A 21,180-nucleotide genomic window follows, 5' to 3' on the forward strand; every position below is an offset into this window, starting at 1 on the left:
GGCCAATGGCAAGCAACAGATGGAATTCATTCCCAAGTAAGCTCTATGAATGTACTTAAAGTGACAGCCATGGGATACTTTTTGGGGAAAGTCCAGTATTTTAGTCCAGTCCTTACCTTGCAGAGGTTTGGCCACATCAATCACCCAGATAATATGATGAGAAGACCTGGAGTGGTTTCCATGTTGCAGGAAAGTTCTGTAGACCCATTCTGCCAGTTTGCCACCAGTTCCTATGGTTTAGAGCTTCTGGCACATCTCGTGTAGGGTTAGTGCTAGGTGGCAGACATGAAATAGGGCATTTAATGATTATTTAAGGTGGTTGTAAGTAAGGAGTTGACCGGGGTGAAGATGGTGGTCTGCCACAAGGGTTTGAAAATTTACTAGCTCGCTGTCCAGAAACAAATCCCCCAATTTTAAGACACCTGCAGCATGCCACTGATGGAGTTGCTCTGAGCACAGCCGTCCTTTGTGAGTGGGAAGGCTTTGCAAAGATAGTGCAGGAGCACAGGGTTTCTTCGTGTCAGCGAGTTTACAGATTCTAGCAAGGCAAGAGAAAGCTATGCATGATAACCCCGGATGGTGATCCGTAGAATGATCAGTAGGGAACAAAGAGCAGTGCATTAAGCCTTCCTTAAAAATCTTTAGTGATAAACCCCATCCCGTGCAGGGAGGTGGGCAGAAAGCCAGCAAGCCACCCATTCGACCGGCCCAGCTGAAGCATAGCAGTCCTGAAGACCTTATCCACCCGCAGTCACAGATAGCTTTACAGTGGATAGATCTACCTGACATCACCGCAGTGACCAAATCAGATATGTGGCATGTCTGAAGAAGGAATGAAGGACGCGCAGGAGAAGGTTTACAAAATAATACTATCATTGGGGTAGCACACCATCTTCAGTAGTGCCACGTGGCCACTACAGAAAGCAGAAGAGAAGACCAAAAAGCAAACTGGGTTTGGAGGGACTGTGACACTCTGCCGAGATTTCCATCCTGCAAATCAGTGGAAGACTGGGAGATATTAATCACTAGGTATCAAAAGGTAACTGGTTCCCAGTTTAATCTGAGATCTAATTGTATATAAAGGGGAAAACAGTGCCATATGTTAAAGAAACACTAATTACATTTTAACATTTTTACTTTTTGTATGTGCAATTTAAATCCCAAATATTTTCAAGCTTCTATATGTACATGACACTTAGGGATAACCCAAATCACTAGTTTGGCTTTTGCTCAATTTCAAAACCATTTCAAGGCATGGACAAAGCAGGCATTTGCCTTGCACAACCTTACAAGGGGTCTGGCCCCTGCTCAACCTTCACAAGCACGAACAGCTTGTCCATTGCACCAAAAGAGTTTGCCAAGGTGGATGGGCGTTGCTTGTTCAACAACTTGAGAGTGCCTCTTCTGTTTCTCTCCTGTGTGCAGAGACAGCTCCCCAGGTACCCTATACCTTCCGATAGTCTTGGTGGACTCATCTTGTCTGATTTTAGGAACTGTCGCCCTTGTTCTTCTCTTCCTTATTTACCCAGTTCTTAGCAACAACGCTTTGAATCACTTGCCGTGGATCTCCCATTTAATCTTGTTTTCATCCTCCTCTTTTATTATCTTTCATTGGTAGTCCGGGCTCCCATTTCTGAGATAAATGTAAAGTCCCAGACATACACTCTAGCGCTGTGAGACTACTGACATGATGTGGGTACCTCACATCCAGACATTAGGTGTGAGACTGTCGCCCACACCATCTGCCCTGCCTCATTAATTTTTTTTTAGGTTGAGAGCCCAGGGGCGATTGGGGTGAGCCAGATATTTTTGTTCAATTTGTTTAAACTAGCATAAGGTTAATTACCTTAATGTTTCTCAAATGGTTTTCCAGGGGTTTTAAAGTGTTCGGAGACATGATCAAAATGTGGTTGTTTCTTTCTCTTCAAGAAAGATTGGGTGGATTTGGGTAGGGGTGATGGCCTTGACACAGTGCTGAAGGGCATTGATTTACTATTGAAAAAGGATGTAATGTGTCACCTGAATGTAGCATACTAGGAGGCAATCACAAAAAGACCACAGTGAATAAATAGTGCCATGTTAAAAAAGAGTAAATAAATGCACTGACAACATAGTGAGGCATGGCCTCTCTTGGGTGTGTCTGTAAAACTGACGTTTATTTTTGAATTTTTGCCCTGAATTTTGACCCTTTGTCCTGAATTTTTGTCCTGAATTTTTGTACTGAATTTTGACGCTTTGTCCTGAATTTTTTACAGTCCTGTCCAGAATTTGCCTCAGTGCCAGGTGGTCACCCTAGCAGGCCCTAAGGTCCCTCCTCATTAACTTAATGGGTCTGAGAAGGAGAACAGCTATATCTTCAGTAAGACTTTCTGTTATGGTCTCACCACTGCATAGAAGATACTTCTGCAATACTTGCTGGGCTTCCTTTTACATTGGGACTAGGTTGTGGTGAAAAAAAAATCCAGATTGCTTTTCACTTCTGAAACCTAGCTTTAAACTTTATGGGCACCTACTTTGCCTTGACCTTCTTGTACCAACGTGATTCCACTAAAAGCATAGTTGAAGATTGACATTATTTGTCCTTTGACCCCAGATGACATCACAGGAAGTGTTATTGGACAGCCTTTGTCCCTAATGGTATTACAAGAAAATGGAAATAAATGCTACAAGAAGTCTTATGCAATAACTAACTTCACATCTTCAATAAGCAGTTGAGTGAAAAACATACGAGCCAAATGGAAGAGAAATCAGTATTTAATTTGTGCCTGTGTTTGCCTTTTCTGTTTTTTACGGCAGTCCACCACATGGTAGCGGTGGCTGCCTATTTTCAGCGGAGCGCATCAGTTTACCATTGCAACATGCACTAAAATCAAAAATATTACTAATAGCAGTGCACAAGGCCGTGGTTACTGGCAAATTTCTGCTATGGGTAGGTGCAAACCGCAGTTAAATCCTTAGAAATACCTTGGATCATGGCACTTTTATTTTTTTTAGAAATTAACCACTGAGGATAGCAGGCGCCCCAGTTGTAATACCAGCTAACCCCAAATGATGCTTGTGCCATAATTTACTGTGCCACTGAAATGCTGACCAGCCCTTGCTAGTTACTCCGTAAGCAGACATGTCCAAACGCACTGCACGCGTCCTCCCACAGAGGGCTCAGCGGAAAGCTGAACTCCTTTTAAGGGAATGTTTGCAAGAGAAAACACCCATTCGACAATGCAACTCCAGAAGGGTGAGTAACTATGAATGAAACCCAGGGCACCTGCCACTCTGGCCTCAGTTATTCATGCCTTGGCTACTTCTCCTTTGTCCCCATGGAAATGAATCCCTGTGTTTGACCGAGTTAGTTTGGCCTTCTCACTGCCAGCCACAGAGATAAGTAAAGCCACAGAACGATTTATGGATTGCAGGCAGGACCTGATGTCAGAGAAGGCGTTCTTAATGAGGCAAAAGGGCAAATAAACATTGGCGAAGAGACCAAAGGTGCATACCGCACCACACTGTGAGTTTTGTGCCAGTAATACGCGGAAGGAAAGTGCACCTTACTACAGAATTACTCCAGTGCAACAGATAAAAGGAGTTCATTGCTCCACTGAAGAGCTACGTGCCTGTAAACTTCAATGACCCTGTACTATTAACAGAACTGGCCTCAGCTGATTGAGCGCCCTGGGCGAAATCTAATGTGGTGCCCCCTACCACTTGTCCTCTTTAATTGTTTTCTACTGAAAATTTGAGAGCAGCAGGAGGAAGGCGAGGGGGTCACGCAATACTGACCTACAAAAATATTCCTTGCACCACAATGCCTATTATCACCTCGTCAAGCTCAGTATATATTTACGATTCAGAGCTCAACATCTACTTCCCATGAAGATACAATGGTAGTCGATTAGAGGACGCAATATTTTTGCCACGTGACTTTTGCATGAAAAGTAGCGACGGTGTTCATGCATATGAAACTGTGACCTTACAAAGGGCAGGAGGGTAATTCCAGGGACCATTATTGATGCATGAATGCTATAACCATAGGAATAACTTGGTAGATACATTTGTTGAAAAAAGGTAAATGTATTGCAAAAAAAGATCCCTTTGAGAGTCTCTTTGTACACCCACATAAATAAATGCAGTGCTTAAATTGAGCCTGTGCTTGTAGGTCCCCCACCCCCGGCCGTTTTTTCCTTTTTAATCATTAGCAGTGCTTAGTTTGTAAATAAAAATGTGTCGTGTCCAAATCTCTCCTCTGAAACACGGGGCTGCTGCAATTAAATGGTGAGCCGAAATACTAAGGCAGCGTAATCCTGAAGCCATCTGGGGCCTCTTTAATCCATTTACATCCGCTCCCTGAACGTTCAGCTCACTCTTGCAGCTTTCTGCTTTTTAGGGTCGAGTGCGCAAGCACTCTGTTCCCTGTTGTATTCTCTCTGTGGGGTTTTAACCACTCTCATGTCACGCCCATCAGTTTAGTTGGTTTGTGGGCTTGCCTTTTAAAATTCTCTTGAGTTCATTAGTCGAAGGCATGCGTACCTCATGCCTTTTCCGGTGTTTAGCACGATGCTCCATGTTTTCAGCATGGTTTCTGGACTACTTTTTCTTTTTAATTCGTACGCAACGTGATCTTGCTGGGCAGTAGTCGAGCGCTTTGCATGACATGGACCCTAATACATAGATAAGTGCACTTTTGCCGGTTACATGGATAATTGCACTTTTGCCAATACGTTTGACTGCTATCGAATTTCTGTTTCCTTTTGTGTGTCTCCTTCACGCTCATGTTGGCCATTGGCTTGCTTATGTGAAACTGTTTAACTTTTCATTTTTCAGTTTCTGTGGCAAGAAAAGTCCAGTTAGGAGTTTACAACGCTAACAGCTGTAAATCGAGCAAATGCGAGACCCTTTGCATTGCAAATGCTTGTTCCCTTTGTGACATATTTTTGTTTTTCTCTGCCTCCATCTTTTCCATGCATCTTTTGCTCGCATTAAATGCTTGAGGCGGAAAACTAAGTGCCGGCCCTCAAAACTAAGTGCCGGTGCCCCCCACTGGAAACCACTGGATCAAATTAAGCACTGATCATTAAATTTTGAACTAGAACATGAAACACAAAATAAGCAAAGAGAAAAAGAAAGAGGAAGAGAAAGGTGGAAATAAATTGTCATAAGAAGAAAGCAGTGATGAAAAGGAACCTACAAGAGTGCAATATGGGGCAGGGTGAGTAAACTGGTGGATGAAAGAAGCACACAGTAAAGTCTGAGCTCTGGTACTTATTACTTTTATTTTTACAGATTAAACACTAGTTAAATCTGTATTACGATTTCTAAAGCATAGATTGTTAACATTTAAACTCATCCACAAAATCAAGAAGTTTGAAATTTTAAATCACTGGTCATAGAACTTTCCAACTGTTAGTGCCTTTAATTCAAACAATTTATATTGAAATATGCCACAAATAACTAACACCATAATGTTTAACTTGCAGACATTATATATTCTCAGAAGGAGAAGGTGGGCAGGAGCTCCTGGACAATAGAGCAGACTCTTTATGGATCCATATGTGTGCAATAGAGGCTCTCTGATCCAGCTGGCCTGACCTCTTCCCTAGCCTCATGGCAATAAAATGAGATACAATTAAATCAAGGGTTTCAGTGTGCATGACTGAAAGATACTTTTCTTTCTCCCTCCACAAAAACAGTAAGTAAAATAACTGTTATGTCCCTTCTTTTCTGCCGTTCCATATTCATACAGAAAAAAACAATCCCCCCAAAGAAGTTCATCGACATGTACTTCTTGATGGAACATTCTGCTCTGATCCATCAGGCTGAGGAACCAAAAAACAAAAGGGGGACGGGTCCCAAATTTCCCATGTTAATTCCCATAGGAAACTTTGCTCTCCAATACAGAAAAAAACAGCTGAGAGAAATTACACAAAATTTGACAAAAAGTTAGATCTTTACTCAGAAGGTATGCTTTTTGTGATGTGGTGTAAATCTGCTCAGTCATTTTAAAGAAATTAGCATTTAAGAAACAATACGCCTACAAGACCCAACAAAGTTCTCCTGTGAGGTACAGCAGTGCTCCCAAGGGATCTGCTATTTAATCTTCACCACCATTATGCCGCAGTATCATGCAAGCTTTCCCTAGGAAGTTGGCATGATACTATGGTATCATGGGGGTGATGTCAGCATGGCGGATACCACAGGAGTACTGCAACCAACCTGCATTGTGCAGCGGGGGTTGGGCACCTTCAGTGGGGTTGAGTATGGGTACAAAGCAAGAAAGGAGAGAGAGGAGCAACAGAGAGGAAGAGACAGAGAGAGAAAAAGAGAAAACGAGAGAAAGAGAGATAGAGAGGGTAAAAACAGAGAGAGAAGAAGTGGTAGAGAGACATTTGTGACTTGCCTTGACCACACAGATTTTGCAGGTCCTATCACACAAGTGTCTTTGTCAATATGCACAACCAAGACACATGTCACAATCAAGTGGGGCAAAACACAAACATGTAAAGCTGACACCCACAGTGCTGGCAGATTTGGCTCTTCTGTCTGTGCCATGGTAAAACAGAAACATGCACACTGGCCTCCTGTTTCTCACAAAATGGTGCTTCTGACATTTGCAGCCAAGGAAATGGCATTTTCCATGAAAAGAATGGCTACTTGAGTGGGCAGCCAGTTAGAATCACAGAATGGTCTTCAGATGTAAAGTAGTTTGTGGATGTCCACAGCCCACCCAGAAAGCAAAGCCCTAGTAGCTAGGCACACTGAGTTACTGACTCATGATTGAGGCTGCTGACTTGGTTCACTTTAAATAAGTTCAGTTCAATATCAGCAACCCCCTTTAAATTTGAATTTTGGTTACAGGGCACACCAAGGGGTGCATTTATATGTACATAAAGTGGTGTTTTTAAAAGTTTAAAATCCCCCAAGTGTATTGGTAAACATCGACTTAATTTTCTAGGCCACAGACTCTATACAATTAGGATGATGCCCATAGCCTACAGACTAGTGGTCAAACTAGCAGAGAAGGTTGCCATCCTAGCTGTGTCAAACGGGGCATAATTTTCAAGGCCGTAGACTACCAGGACCTTTTTTGGTGCATAAAATCTGCAGCCTTAGGAAATAGTCCACGGACTGGGAGGGTGTGTTTGTGTGAATGGAGTGGTGTGGGGGGTGTATGTGTGTTTGTGTGCGTGTGCATGCAAGTGTATGTGTGCTTGTGTAAATTCGTGTATACTGGGGGGTGGGAGGGTTGTCATCGCCGTGTGTGAATTTGTGTGTGAATGAGTGTGTGCGTGAACGTATGTATGTGTGATGTGTGCGTGCATTGATGTATGGGGCGGCGGGTTCAGAATGGGGATCGTGGGTTCAGAATGGGGGTTTGGGGTGGGGGGCACAGAATGGGGATGATAGGTGGGAGTTCAGAATGGGAATCGGGGGAGTGGGGTGTCACTGCTTGGGGGGCTAGGGGGCTGCTGATTGGGTCATGGGTAGGGGAGGGTCCTACGTGGAGGGGGGTTGGGAAGTCCTGCAGTGGTATCAGGAATGAGTATTCCTGTCGCCAGTATCATTACTGCCAGGGATTCCGTGGCAGGGCTGCCCCCACGGAATACCTGGCAGTAAGGATACTCAAAATACTGCGGGTGGTGTTAGGTGGACCACCAGGTTGATGGTGGTCAACCTTCAGCCAGGCGGTCCTACCCCCCGGCGGTACAGGTGGTGAACTGGCTGCAATGCAGCCAGTTCGCTACCATTGTCATCATTTGGCAGTCCTGCACCGCCACGCTGTTGGCAGTCTGGCTGCCACCGGCGGCGTGGTGGAGCAGGCCCGCCAGTGTCATAATGACCCCTACAGTGTGCTGTTCCTGCATCTTTATATGGCTTTTTTGTTTATTGAGACGTGGGTACCTTGGCCTGCATACTGTAATGTTGGGTGCAGGAGTACATTTTATACTATATAAATATATGTATCAACTGATAAAACAAAAGGTTAAAGAGATGTTATAGTTGGGTAAAAATGCAAGTGAAAACATAAGGTTTTAAACTAACAAAACCACTGAAATTTACTAGTTTTATTTATCTGAAGTAACTCTAACTGAAGTCCTAAATAACTATAACTCACGACCCTGTCAAGGGACATGGCTGACTATGGGCCTGATTTAGAGTTTGGCAGATGGGTTACTCCGTCACAAACATGACGGATTTCACATCCACCGTATTACAATCTCCATAGGCTATAATGGGATTGTGATACAACGGATGTAATATCTGTCACATTTGTGACGGAGTAACCCCCTCCACCAAACTATAAATCAGGCCCTATGTTATTTAACAATATAAAGGATGCAATTTTAAGAAGGGGTGACTTACTGGCTTTCTCATATGGTCAGCACATTAACATTGCTAAAGCAGATCCATTGGCTCTGTCAAAAAATCACCACTTACTATTATCAAATGTATATTTTACAAATACACACAGTGCAATGTTTCTTAATAGTGATTAGTACAAAATATATTCAATAAAACATTTTTAACATGTTTTAGGCCACAAAGTGCAGCCATAGAACTAACCACAAGGGGCCCTGCAATTCAACTGAAGAGCATACAGCTCCATCTTTGAGTGCTTTGGAAATATTGGTAAGCTCTCCTGGGATCATGGATTCAATGACCTAGGAGACTTACTGTGATTTAAAAAAAAAAGGTTTCTATGGGTCTGCTGGTCCCCATCTAGCCCCCCCAAAATAGTTAAAACAAAAAGCTTGGTAATGTCCCTGCCTCTTTTAGGGTCCCCATGGACATCCAAAAATATTTTGATGGTATTCAGCCAGGCCATGCACCCAACCCCCATAGGTAGCCAAACCCTGCTGCACACTGCCCTTGGTGGTGTGCAGCAGCAGTTTGGCTGCAGGGTCTGGCCCAGGTCAGGCTCTTCACCAAACACCCAGTGGATGCCCATCTTTCCATGGGCACTGACCCACATTTTGTTTTAATCATTTTTTTTACACCCACTCTACGCCACTCAAGCTTCACCCATCTCATTTGAATCTCATTTTACCTACACAATAGAATAAATGTGATCCATTCTCTTTCTATATAATCGAAACCCTACAACAGTGGTCTCCAGACTTTTCTGTGATAAGGGCTACTAATGCTCAAAGAAAATCACCCCAAGCTATTAATATTATTAGTGTTATAATAATGACCACATCAGACAATATTACATTAATGGGCACAATGTGCAAGATTACCAATCGTGATCACCTCAGTTAAACAGGCACTGTTATCAGCAATAGTGCAAAAAACAGGCTTTGTCAATGTGGAAGACCACTGTGGGTAATACTTAACTGCCATTGCTGCAATTCCCTGGCAACAAGGTAATACAATCTGCATAAATCTCCCCAATACCACATGATTTATCACTCAAGCATTACCTTTAAGTATATTTTGGAAACACACCATTTTTCTCCAAACATCAGCTTATAAGTTGTGAAAGCACACGTTTGATCTCCTAAAATATGCACTTTTAATTTTTGGTATAAATATACTTGACCAAAGAGGTAGCTGGAAAGCTACCAGTAGCTCATAAGCTACTCGTTAGAGAAGCCTGCCATACAGCATAAAAGAAGGAGTCCTTTAAGGCTCTATCATCTCATTTCAATGCTTTTGAGTTCACCTTTTTAACTATGCACATGATACGATACACAGACACATTTAAATTGGAACAACACAAGTCCACTGGAAATTCAAAAATCTTAATTTGCCTCTGGGTCAGTGGGCAGTGCAAGGTCCCCCTCCACAAGCCCAAATGAGCCCAGAGGACTCATCCTCAAGGGCCAAGCACTATTTATAGTGGAGGGGGGCACTTGGAACCTCTTCGAAAGCCACCATTGTCCCCAGGCACTCCATCTCCCTTTTTTTTAACAGGGTGGAGGTGAGTGCCCCCCTCCCCAAGTCACTATTAGCCCTGAGGACACTATCACCTGGAGCCGAAAAATATATTTGTAGGGGAGGGGGCATGTGGCCTCATCCGCAAGCCTGTCGAGGCCCTGGGAACCTTATCCCCTAGGTCGAAATCACTTATATAAGGGGATGGGCACACAGGCCACCCTCCCCAAACCCAAATGGGCCCTGGGGGCCCCAGGCCAGACTTTCATTATAAGGGGGACACATAGCCACTCTCCTCGAGCCTTAAGAAGCCCAGGGGACCCCATTCTTGGGGGCAAAAATATTGTTATTAGGGGAGGGGGGCAAGTGGACCCTTACTGGAGTCTTGAGAGGCCATGGGGACCCCATGCTCCAAGGCCTTCAATATTAATAGTGGTGCCCCAGTGCCCACCTGGTGAACCCTCAAAATAGAACAATGGGGGCCATTGGGGAAGCCCCAGGAACCTCGCTTCCCCAACCATATCCTGCACGGGAGATGGAATGGCTCCTACCTAGTGGGAGCAGCTGCTTCTGCTTGCTCTAGCCCAGCAGAAGCAGTCAGAGTTTCCCTTCCCACAAGAGCGTGTGCAGGAAAACAGGTGTGTGCACCCCCCCCCCCCCCCCCTGGCTGGAGCATGTTTTGAGCATATTTCTTTTCCTGCCAGTGCTTCTGGAGTTTCGCTCACTGGGACACAAGTATGGGCTCACCGCTGCCTTGTAATACTTGTGGAGGGGAGCCGCATGCCCCCATCTCCTCTAGTTATTCAATGGCCCTGGGCAAGGGGTCCCTGAGGCCTGTTGGGCTCATGAAGGGGGCTTCTCTTATTAATATATTTTTTGACCTGTGGGATGGGCCCTTGGGCTCATCTCTTGCTCAGGAAAGGAGAATTATTATACAAAGGTAAACACAGACAGGGGTTTATTTTCTTTTTTAGTTATTCACAATCCTGCAGTAGTTCGGCAAGTGTCGCAGGAGTCCAATGGGATTGCAACTCTTTAATAATAATATATATTTTGGCCCACATGGCCTAGTGGGGTAGGGTATCTCTAACCTGCCTTCTTATCATTTTTTTTTTAAAAAAACCTCAGGGCAGGGAACTAAGGCCCAAATTTTAGAAGGCATAGTGCCACATTAGCATAATTTTTTTATGCTAATGTGGCGTTAGGCTTGCAAAATCGCTGTGCCATATTTACAAAGTGGCGCAATGCATGCATTGCGCCACTTTGTAACCCTTTGCGCTAATTATGCATCCGCCATGCATATTATATGCGAAGGGGGCATTCCGGTGCAAGAAGGCCCGCAAAAATGCCGCAATGAAATCTACAAGATTTCATTGCACCATTTTTGGCATAATTTGAATGCCTGCTCAAAGCAGGCATTAAAAGGACACACCCATTGTAATCAATGGGCCTCCTTGCACTTTGTTCCACTAGCGTCAACATTTTTGACACTAGTGGAGCAAAGCGCCACAATAGCATCGGACATTTTGATGCTAATGTTCCTAATACCGCCATGGTGCGCCGTATCATAAATACAGCGCACATATGGTGGCGTTAGTGGCACACGGGGTGCAAGAAAAGTGGCACTGCATTGAATGCAGCGCCACTTTTCTTAAATTCGGCCCTAAGTAAGTGAGTCTTGTAATGACTGCCTGCAACATTTTTCCTCATTTTGCAGACAACCAGTCAGCGCATGGCTCCTGTGTGAGCAAGCAAGAAGACACAAGGGAAAAAAGCTCCCTGGGCCAATCAGAAGCATTCGAGGGACTCTCGCAAGAGTCACTTGAACTCAGCCAACTAGATATACACTTATGTTTTAACCCTAATATCTCCAAAACTTTTAAACAGATTTACACCAAATCACAAAAAAGCATACTTTTTAGACCAAGATATAGCTTCATGGCAAATTTGGTGTCATTCCAGTCAGCATTTTTTGTGGTAGCACTGCCTAAAAAGTCTATGGATATGCATGGGGAAATTTGATTTTGGGAACCCCCTTTGTTTTCCACCCCATCTTGAAAAATCACCCCAAAACTTTCTAGGATGGAGCTGTGGTCGGAGAAATTTGTTTTTTGGAAAGTTTTGTGAACATTCATTAAACAGTGCCAAAGTTATTAACAAACTAAAAAAAGCTATTCCTATAGAAAAACAGAACTAACTAAAACAACCCACATAAACTCCCTCTCTCTCTCTCTCTCTCTCTCTCTCTCTCTCTCTATATATATATATATATATATATATATATATATATATTTTTTTTTTTGCTAAAAAAAAACAAAGGTTAGCTTTCGAAATTTTGGAAAAAACATTTTAGGACTTGATCCTGACTCCTCAAGTTCCTCCAGTCCCCAAGTCCTTGAGTCCTGCAATGGTGGCTGCAGGATTTGTTTTGTTTCTAGTTGCAGCTAGCCAATGAGATTAAGTCAATGCTGTGGGACCAATCCCTGTCCCACAGTACTGACAAAGCCAAGGGAGAAATAAGTCTTTGGGCCAATCAGAAGGCCCATTTTTTTAAATTACGGTCCAGCAGGACTCATGCAGGAACAACCCTCCAAATATACCTATTTTGTATCCCTTTCAGGCTCATCCCGAGCGCCTCTATAAACCCAAATTTCTCAAAAGCACGTTAATGGATTTAAACCAATTCACAAGAGCTCACTTTCTAAGTAAAGTTCTAGCAGTTCTATCTTTTTGCCAAATTTGGTGTAATTCTATGCAGCTAGTTTTCTGTAGATGCAACAGAAGTTTCCTAACATTTTGGTTTGATATTATCAATTATGTCATTTGGAGATGTCATCAATGATGTAATTGAACTTGTCATAAGTCATGTAATATTTAGGTCATAAGCAGGGCATGGCGGGGGAACAAGTTATAATTTTGCTCAGGTAACCATCATTGGTGAATTTTGGTGTTTTGTTTACATTTAAAATGGTATGTTTTAAGTGATAATTCACCTAACTATAATGCCCCTTTAACCGTAGTTTTTATCAGTTCATTTTTAGGTTTTTTTTTGCATAAAGAAAGATAATTTTGAAGGACCTAACTATAGAGTTACTTTAAGCTTAGGTTTTATTCAATGAAGGTCTGAGTTTTTTTTTTAACATAGAGTAAGATCTTATAACACTACCTAACTATAATGGCAGTTTAACCTTCGTTTTTTCAGTAAATTTCGAGGTTTTTTTATTGCTCATTTTGTTGATTTTAACCGTAAAGAAAACAGTAAACACATTGAGCTCAAACCATTGAGTCACCTCGTACACAGCAGCATAATGAAGCCCAGTGCATGGGGACACAGATAACTATGGTAGGTGGCAACAAATTAACCATTCCTATTCCCTTTGGGGTACTCTGGGGTCTTAATTATTCTTGTCATGTTCCACATTCAACCCAAGCCATGTCTTCTCTTTTGTTTCTCAGATTTCCTGGATACTCTTCAGGTACACCTGAAATGGCCCGCACTAACTGCTTTTCATTACTGATTGTCCAGTTCGGTTCTGTTGTATTTTTCTGTTTTAAACTTCCCTAACTTTTTCATTCTGTAGACAGCAACCATTTTCTTGTGCATGTTCTGTCCTGATAATGGCCCCAATTTAATGAAGGTCAAAACGCCGTTGACAAACTTCAGCGGATATACGAACTCGGTTTATGCCATGCATAATATCTATTGATTGACATCCGTTCACTGATAAAGCATTTTCATGTTTTTCAATTTTGCGCCGTTCGCTGTTCATTCACAATCCCTATGAGCTCACTGTGCACTTAATACACAGTTTTGAATTATCTTTGATGCTGCTTCTAAACTCTTTTCAAATTCTGTGAAACTATATGTGTTTATGCAATTTTTGGTGTCATTTTGCTATTTGTTATTATAATTCTTATCTTCATTAAGCCAGTGCTTTAATGTTACCTTATGAGACATTGTTGCATGATACTCTATCTAACGCAGGTCTCAATTGGGTTATAGGTCCCTCCTGTTGTTTTTACTCTACCCTGCCTGCAAGAGTGCAGGCAGGGAGAAACTTTTGTGCTCCCATCTGGTGGGAGTAGCTTTCTGTCTCTGCTGGACCGAAGCGCAGAAGACTTTGGCAGGAAAACCACAGTGTCCCGAGGGATGGGGTCCCTGGGATACCATCACTGAGCCATCCCTGAGATGAGGTCCCGGGGGCCATAGCATGGCTTTGGAAGGGGGGAGGGATCAGGATGTCACCTGGGGAAGAGCTCTGCCCACCATCTATACCTTTTAATGAATCAGCTCCAAGAGATGGGGTTCCAAGGTCCTACAAATGGCCCGAGGAGTGAGACTGCACACCCACCTCCCCTTTTATCAAATGGGGTCTCTGGGGCCTGCAAATGGTCTGAAGAAGGAGGGCATTTTAAAAATATATCTCACAACTCGTCTTCGCCCACCCTGGAGTTTTGGTTTGTTTTTAAATGTAACTACAGATCTGTTGATCCTCCATCAATTTGAAGCAAAATTTGAAAAAATGAATTTGTTTTTAGCCCTTCCCTCTGGGATCCCCCAGTAGGCCTGGGGGGTGGGTAGGGTATCCCTTCTCTGCCTCCTTATATGTTTTAGTAAACCTTTTTACAGGACAGGAGACTAAGGTTCATATTTACGAGAAAGTGACAGAGTTCAACGCTGCGCCAAATTTGGCAGCACCACGCTCTCTCATTTTCAAAACGCAGGGATGCGGCGTATTTAATAGAATACGGCGCACCCCTTGTTGCCCCCTGAGCCGGGGCTAAATTTGCTGCCGAGCTTGCTGCAGAGCGCCAAAGCAGCTACTCTTGTGCCATGATGCAAGGATGGCTGTGCTGCTGGGGAGATTGATTTTGTGCAGGAAGGAACTCCTTCCAGCACAAAAACAATCTTTAGGGGCCTTTTGCGTTTTCTATGTGTGCTGCAGAATGCAGCACACATAGAAAGAGCACAAAACGAGGCATTTCTCCTTGTTGTGCCATGCCATTGCCACCCCTGGGTGTGGCGTTAGATTTTAGTGCTGCCTCAGGTTCACAAAAACGTGTAAATCTCAAGCAGTGTCAAAATGCAATGGGTGTTGCTTTGGCATGCCCACAGCAACACCCACTGCACACCCCTTCCATGGAGAGTGCTGCATGTGAAGGGGCGTATAAAACACCCCTTTGTAAATATGGCACAGTGCATAATGCCACCGGAGTGTCACTGAAAGTGACGCTCCGGTGGCAAAAGGGCCTTGTAAATCTAGCCCTAAGTCCTCAAGTCCTAAAATGGCTGCAATCATATTTTTATTGATGTGGTGGCAACCAGTCAGATCTTAGCATTAAATTTGTTGGCTCCACAGATTCTCTGTGGTGTGAAATCGCTATATTTTTTTTAACCTCCATTTCATGAAAACTACTGAACAGAATAACACAAAATCATAAAAAGCACGCCTTTGGACCAAGTTCTTGCTTTTTGCCAAATGTTTTCAATTCCGTTCAGCTGTTTTGGCTGTGGCTAATTTTACCATGGAAAAATGAATGGGGAAACAAAGTTTGGAAACCCCTGTTTTTCTCAGCCCTCCCTTGACGAATCACCCTTAGACTTTCCAGGATGGAGCTGAGGTCCATGAGAATTCTGTTTAGAAAGTTTTGTGAAGATTCGTCAAACAGAGTTAAAGTTATAAGAAAACCAGCAAATTGTTTTCCTATGGAAACGTGGTCCTAACTATAAATAACCATTGGGGACTGGGAGGAGGGCTGCAGACTCCCCTCCCCTTTTGAGTAATTTTGACCCCCATAAATGGGGTGCCCAGGGACTCCTAGAGGCTCGGGGAGGGAGGCTGCGAGCCCCACTCCCATTTAATTTACAGTCGGCCCTAGGGGATGGGGTCCCAAAGGCCTAGATGAGGCTCGGGGACGGGGCCTCATGTCCCTCATCATCTCTAAAATTAATTGTGCTGCCCTACCCGGCCCTTGCTCACTCAAGCAAGGGTTGGGATTAACTATAACTTGCGCCCCGCCGTGCACAGTTTATTCATCAATTAATTAATTTCAGATGTAGCAGTGATGTCATCAATGATGTCACAGAGCATGTCATGTGTGATGCAGTATATGAGGTCATAAGCAGTGCACAGCGAGGGCACAAGTTATAGTTACGGTAAGGCATGAATTATAGCTACTTGTAATGACTATAAATGATGACTATCAGTGCTTTTTTGTTTAAAACAGTTTGTGTTAACTGATATTTTCACTGAACTATAACATTGGTTTAACCTTTGTTTTTTTTCAGTGAATTTCTAAGGCTTTTTTTAAATGTACAGTAATAACTTATTACAGTTCCTAACTATAATGTCATGTTAACCTTTATTTAGAGGGGTTCTAGGTTTTTTCTAATAGTAATGTAAGATGTACATCACCATGTGCAGCATGGGATTAGGTGCCCTACCTCATTCTGCACACTGCCTTTGGCGCTCTTCTTACAGTCCCCCACAACATTAAAAAAAATGTTTGGTGTTTCTAGGGGCACCACCAGCAAGAAAATATTTATAAAAAAAAAAAAAACTAGGGTATTATGGGGCACTCCCTGCGGAGCAGTAAATAATAAAGAGTGGCTCTGACTGCCTATTTATTATTTCTTTTTTCTTATTTTTGTTAACTGTTTGTAGGTGTCCCAGTGCTCACCTAGGACACCCACATTTTTAATTGTGGTTGGGGGCTGTGGGGCGAGCCACAGGGTCCCCACATCCCAAGCTGGCTCCCAAGACAGCACTTACTGTGGTGGCCGGTAGGAGCTGGCATTTTTCTTTTAAGTGGGTGCCATGGAACCCCAGTACTCCCATGGCCCCACACATATCCCCTACCAGGATCCAGCAGTTTTAAACTTTTTTGGTGGATGCCCTAGTGCCCACTCACAATACCCGGAATACAGGACTTAGTGAGGGCCATGGGGGGAACCTCAAGGACACCACAGCCCATGCAGAGCCCTGGCCAACATCACACTGGGTGCTGGCAGGAGTTGACATCTTTACTTTTCTCCCACCCGGCAGGAGCAGCATTTTTTACTGCTCCCATTGGGTGGGAGTGAACCTCTGCTCCCTGTCCGAGAGAGTGCAGGGAAGATGTGCCTTTGCAGTCCTGGGCAGGGAACCACAGTGTCCCGGGTGTGAGCTCCGTGGGACACTGCAAAGTATTGGGTCCTGGGATATGGGGCCTTCAGGGCCAATTTTGGCTTAGGTAAAAGGGTCAGGCCCCCACCTGGATATTTTAAAATCTTCTCTAGGCAATGGGATCCCGGGGTCTCATGGAGGCTCTGGGAGGGAGTTGCATGCTCCCCTCTGCCTTAATAAAAAAAATCAACCCTGGGAGATGGGGTCTTAAGTGACTTGGGGAGGGTTCCCGAGTGACCCTTTCTGCATATAAAAAAAAATCACCCACAGGGAATGGGATCCCCCGAGAATTTTTCATTCGGTCTGGGGGGATAGGTTACCCAGGCCCTGAAGCAGCTTAGGGAGGGGTGCACATTCCTCCTTCCCCTTTAAAACCTTTTGCACACTACCCCACCAAGCCAAAATATTTGTACTTTCAAAACAATGTGTAGTAGATTTGCTGTTCCACCATGGCTTTGCTGCAACATTTTGAAAAATGATATGTTTTTGGGTCAAGAGAGGTCCCTCTGGGTCTGGGACCGTCCCACAGGCATAGTGGGGGCAGGGTTTCTCTATCCTGACCCCTTATATCTTTTTTTACCTTTTTTTCCTGGTCTCAGGTTCTTAGATGTCTGAGCCGCATCACTTTTGTTGTGGTGGCAACGAGTCTGATCTAAACCTTAGATCTGTCAGCGCCACAGATCCGCTGTGGTGTGAAATATAAAATTTTTTTGAGCTTTAATATCTCAAATCCTACTGAATGGATTTACAGGAAATCCATTCAGCCATTTAGGCTGTAGCTGTGCCTAATTTTCATATGGAAAAATGAATGGGGAAAATATGTTTTTGGACTATGTTTTTCTCAGCCCCCTCATGATGGACCACCCTGAAACATTCCAAGAAGGAGCTGAGGTGGAAGAACATTTTTGGAAAGTTTCATGAAGATTCATCAAACAGAGACAAAGTTATTAGGAAAACAAAAAATGTTTTTCCTTTAGGCACATGGTCCTAACTAGAACTACCCAGTGACGACTGCCACCGGGTAATGCATAAATTATCTATCTATCTATCTATCTATCTATCTATCTATCTATCTATCTATCTATCTATCTATCTATCTATCTATCTACAATGGAAAAAACAAAGGTTACAGGGATATTATAGTTAGGAAATAGAATTAAAAAAACATAGAAATTCATTTAAAAAATCCAACGGTTACAGGGACGTTATGGTTAGGTTCAGATTTTGCACACACAAAACCATAGAAATTCAGCAGTTATAGTTATGCTTATCTCAAGAAACCATAACTCATGCCCTCAGGTAACAATAACTGGCAACCGCACGATGTACTGCTAATTACCTCACATCTTACATCAGTCATGGCATCTTCTATGAGATCATTGATAATATAACTGCAACATTTGCAATAAAATTATTGATGAGAAAACTGTGCATGTCTGGGCAAGAGTTATAGCTAACTTAGGGCAAAAGTTTGAATCCCGGGTGAATCAGTGCTAACTATAACTTGTGAATTCAATTTGTGAATGAGTTAACACCTCTTTTGAGGCACCAGCAAAATGTCAACTGATATGTACATCAACGAATCACTGTTTGGAAGAAATGCCCTGAACATGCCCCGTTCTAAATAAAGATTTGTTTTGTGTTTCTAAACCCATTTTGCATTTTGGAAATTTGTTACTAAAATGGAAAATGGGTTTAGCATGTTTCAAAAAGCCTTTTTGTGGTTGCAAATTCCTTTATTTTGCGAACTCTAGGCTGAGCAATCGCAAAATGGCTTTGTGCATCAGGACCCATGTTTAATCAACAAAGTTTTTTCACAGACCCACCATTTCATGCTAGCATCACACAATGACATGTTACACTGTCAAGCTCTGTGACCTCCTAGATTCGGAGCAAATCCTGCTCTAAGAGACCCCTCAGGGCTCATTTTCTCCCCTGTTTCTAATGCCCTTTCCCAAATTGGAGGTTCAGGTGGTCACTAGCTGACATTACTTGAGCACAATTAATTAATTCCACACAGATCAAATCTCATTCTTCAAATGTATTGGTAAGCAAATTGAAATAAGGACTTTTAGAAAACCCATTGATACCCGACCAGTCACATTATCAATTGTGGGAAAGTACAACATGTACTGGTTTAGTGCACTGTTTCTATGAAAGAGTAGTTTGGTGTACTGTTTCAAGGATAGCGGGATTTGAACTTGAGCACCTGATGAGGTGGGACTACGTCCCCCAGCATTCCCTTGCTGCTAATGATGAAGGGGCACATTGCACACCCTTTTCTTCTGCACTTAGGCACTCTAAGCTTCCCTCTGTGCAGGATGTGCCCGGGCACGTGCCCTGGAAAAGACCGGGCCAAGAGTGGGCCTGTCTGTGCCCCTCAGAGCCCAGAAGAGGATGGGATGGACCATCCCACTTAGCTCCATGATCTACTTTGCAAGGTAACTAACTGATAAGTTAAGTATTCATACTAATAGTGCCTTCCCAATTGAATCCTGGGAAATAGGGAAACATTGTAACTTGTCAATAGGGAAGGTCCCTCTTTGAACTCAATTATCAATTTATTTATCAAATTCTTTGGGGGCCATTGAGCACACAATGAACATGGTTACTGTGTGGATAAACATAGTAACAGGGGCCACCCTAGGTGTCAGTGAGGCTATCACTCAAGGTATCGATACAGTCTTCAATTCATCTTGTGTGCCATCGTCCTTGGACCCATATCCAGGTATTCTTGCCCCACGGACTAGCAGGGGCAATCCCTGTGTTTTTGCTTTGCATGTTACAATTGATGAGGTTGACTCCTAAGGCTTCAAGAACGACTGTGATATTTCACTTCCAGCTAAGAATTCAAAAGGCGTGGGTCCTTCTTCAAAGGGGGGGGGGGACAACAGAAGGGCTAACTCACTCTGTGTTACAGAGTATTTGTAAAGGGGACAAACCACCTAAAGGCGCTGCATCTAACAGAGGTTTTAATACTGTTCACCTTCTGCTCGAAAAAGTTGGAAGAACGGCTTGCTGGCTTTAGGGCACAAGTTTTGAATAGTTTTGGGGTAATTGAGAATTCGCTGTCCAAAATGCATTCTTCTGCAGGCTTGGCTTCTTGAAAAAAGGATGCCTCTACCCTAACAATGGATGATAACTCGTTTTACCTAGTTTCTCATCCAGGGAGGGCAGTGCCAACGAGCTTAGTATTGCTGGCTACTCAGGGTCCTATAACTAATTCTTATAATGTACAAGGTAGTAGTAGGCTGAAGACATACCTGCTGGCAGCAGTGGAACTGTAAGTTTTGGATTTTCCATCAGCTGCCACACCTTATACCATTGTTTTAAAAGGTGTTCCTTTATTGGCCTCGGGAAAGACAGAAAGCTATGAACAATTGCTCAACAAGGTGACTCACTGGTTTAATTAACGGCTGAACGGAGCCTCTACCTCCCGTCAGCGCATTATTATGGTGCAAATAGTTGCTTGGGTTGGTAAGATCTCTAAACTGGATAATTGTGACTGTGTTATTGTTAACTTTAAGCTTGAGGCGTTGAGTAGAAGCATCTTTTCCAGACTTTCCAATAGTCCAAAGACCCAAAATGGGGTTGAAGCTGTTTTCTTGACGCTTTTCTACCTACCAAAATATATTCAGGACATTTGTACAGTTTTTAGGGCCTGCAGTGAACGTGGAGATACCAACCCACCACGTCCCACTTTACAATAGATTTGCTGCCCTTGCCCAGTGTGATTCTGTGGATTGACAAGCAACAAATCGCTTTCGCTTTTAAATACTTTATTACTGCAACTTCGCTATAAAAGTAAAACAACATAAAAGACAATGCAAATACAAATGTACAATAAAAAATATATAAAAATGTGTAAAAAACAAAAAAAAAACAATGAAAGAAATTAAATAAAAAGACCAGACAGGGCTGACAGCATCATTCAACCCCTCAACCTATCCAACTATGCTATATGGCTAAAATAGTGGGGTACAAGCTCCAAGGAAAGAATCATATAAGCCAAAATCATTAACCTCCGCCGAACCCCAACCAGGTTAAGTGAAGCCAGGAATACACTAAGAATAAATCAAGGGTTACACAGTTAACAAAAGCAGATACTTAAGACAGTAACACACTCTGTCTATTCCTGATTTTC

General features: G+C 43.1%; 1 protein-coding gene across 2 annotated transcripts in view; it reads right to left on the bottom strand.

Moving 5' to 3' along the window:
• The window catches only part of LOC138296661 (UDP-glucuronosyltransferase 2A2-like), a 426,472-nt gene that overhangs the window by 319,038 nt on the left and 86,254 nt on the right, over positions 1-21,180 (bottom strand). Inside the window, exon 3 of one of the 2 annotated variants that reach the window (XM_069236020.1) lies at positions 10,962-10,968. The exons of the other annotated variant lie outside the window; for it this stretch is intronic. Within the exon in view, the coding sequence (XP_069092121.1) occupies positions 10,962-10,968 (7 nt within the window). The remainder of the gene's footprint in view (positions 1-10,961; positions 10,969-21,180) is intronic. 2 annotated transcript variants of the gene reach the window in all.

This window comes from Pleurodeles waltl, chromosome 1_2 (genome assembly GCF_031143425.1).
Source record: "Pleurodeles waltl isolate 20211129_DDA chromosome 1_2, aPleWal1.hap1.20221129, whole genome shotgun sequence".
In the NCBI taxonomy this organism is placed as follows: domain Eukaryota; kingdom Metazoa; phylum Chordata; class Amphibia; order Caudata; family Salamandridae; genus Pleurodeles; species Pleurodeles waltl.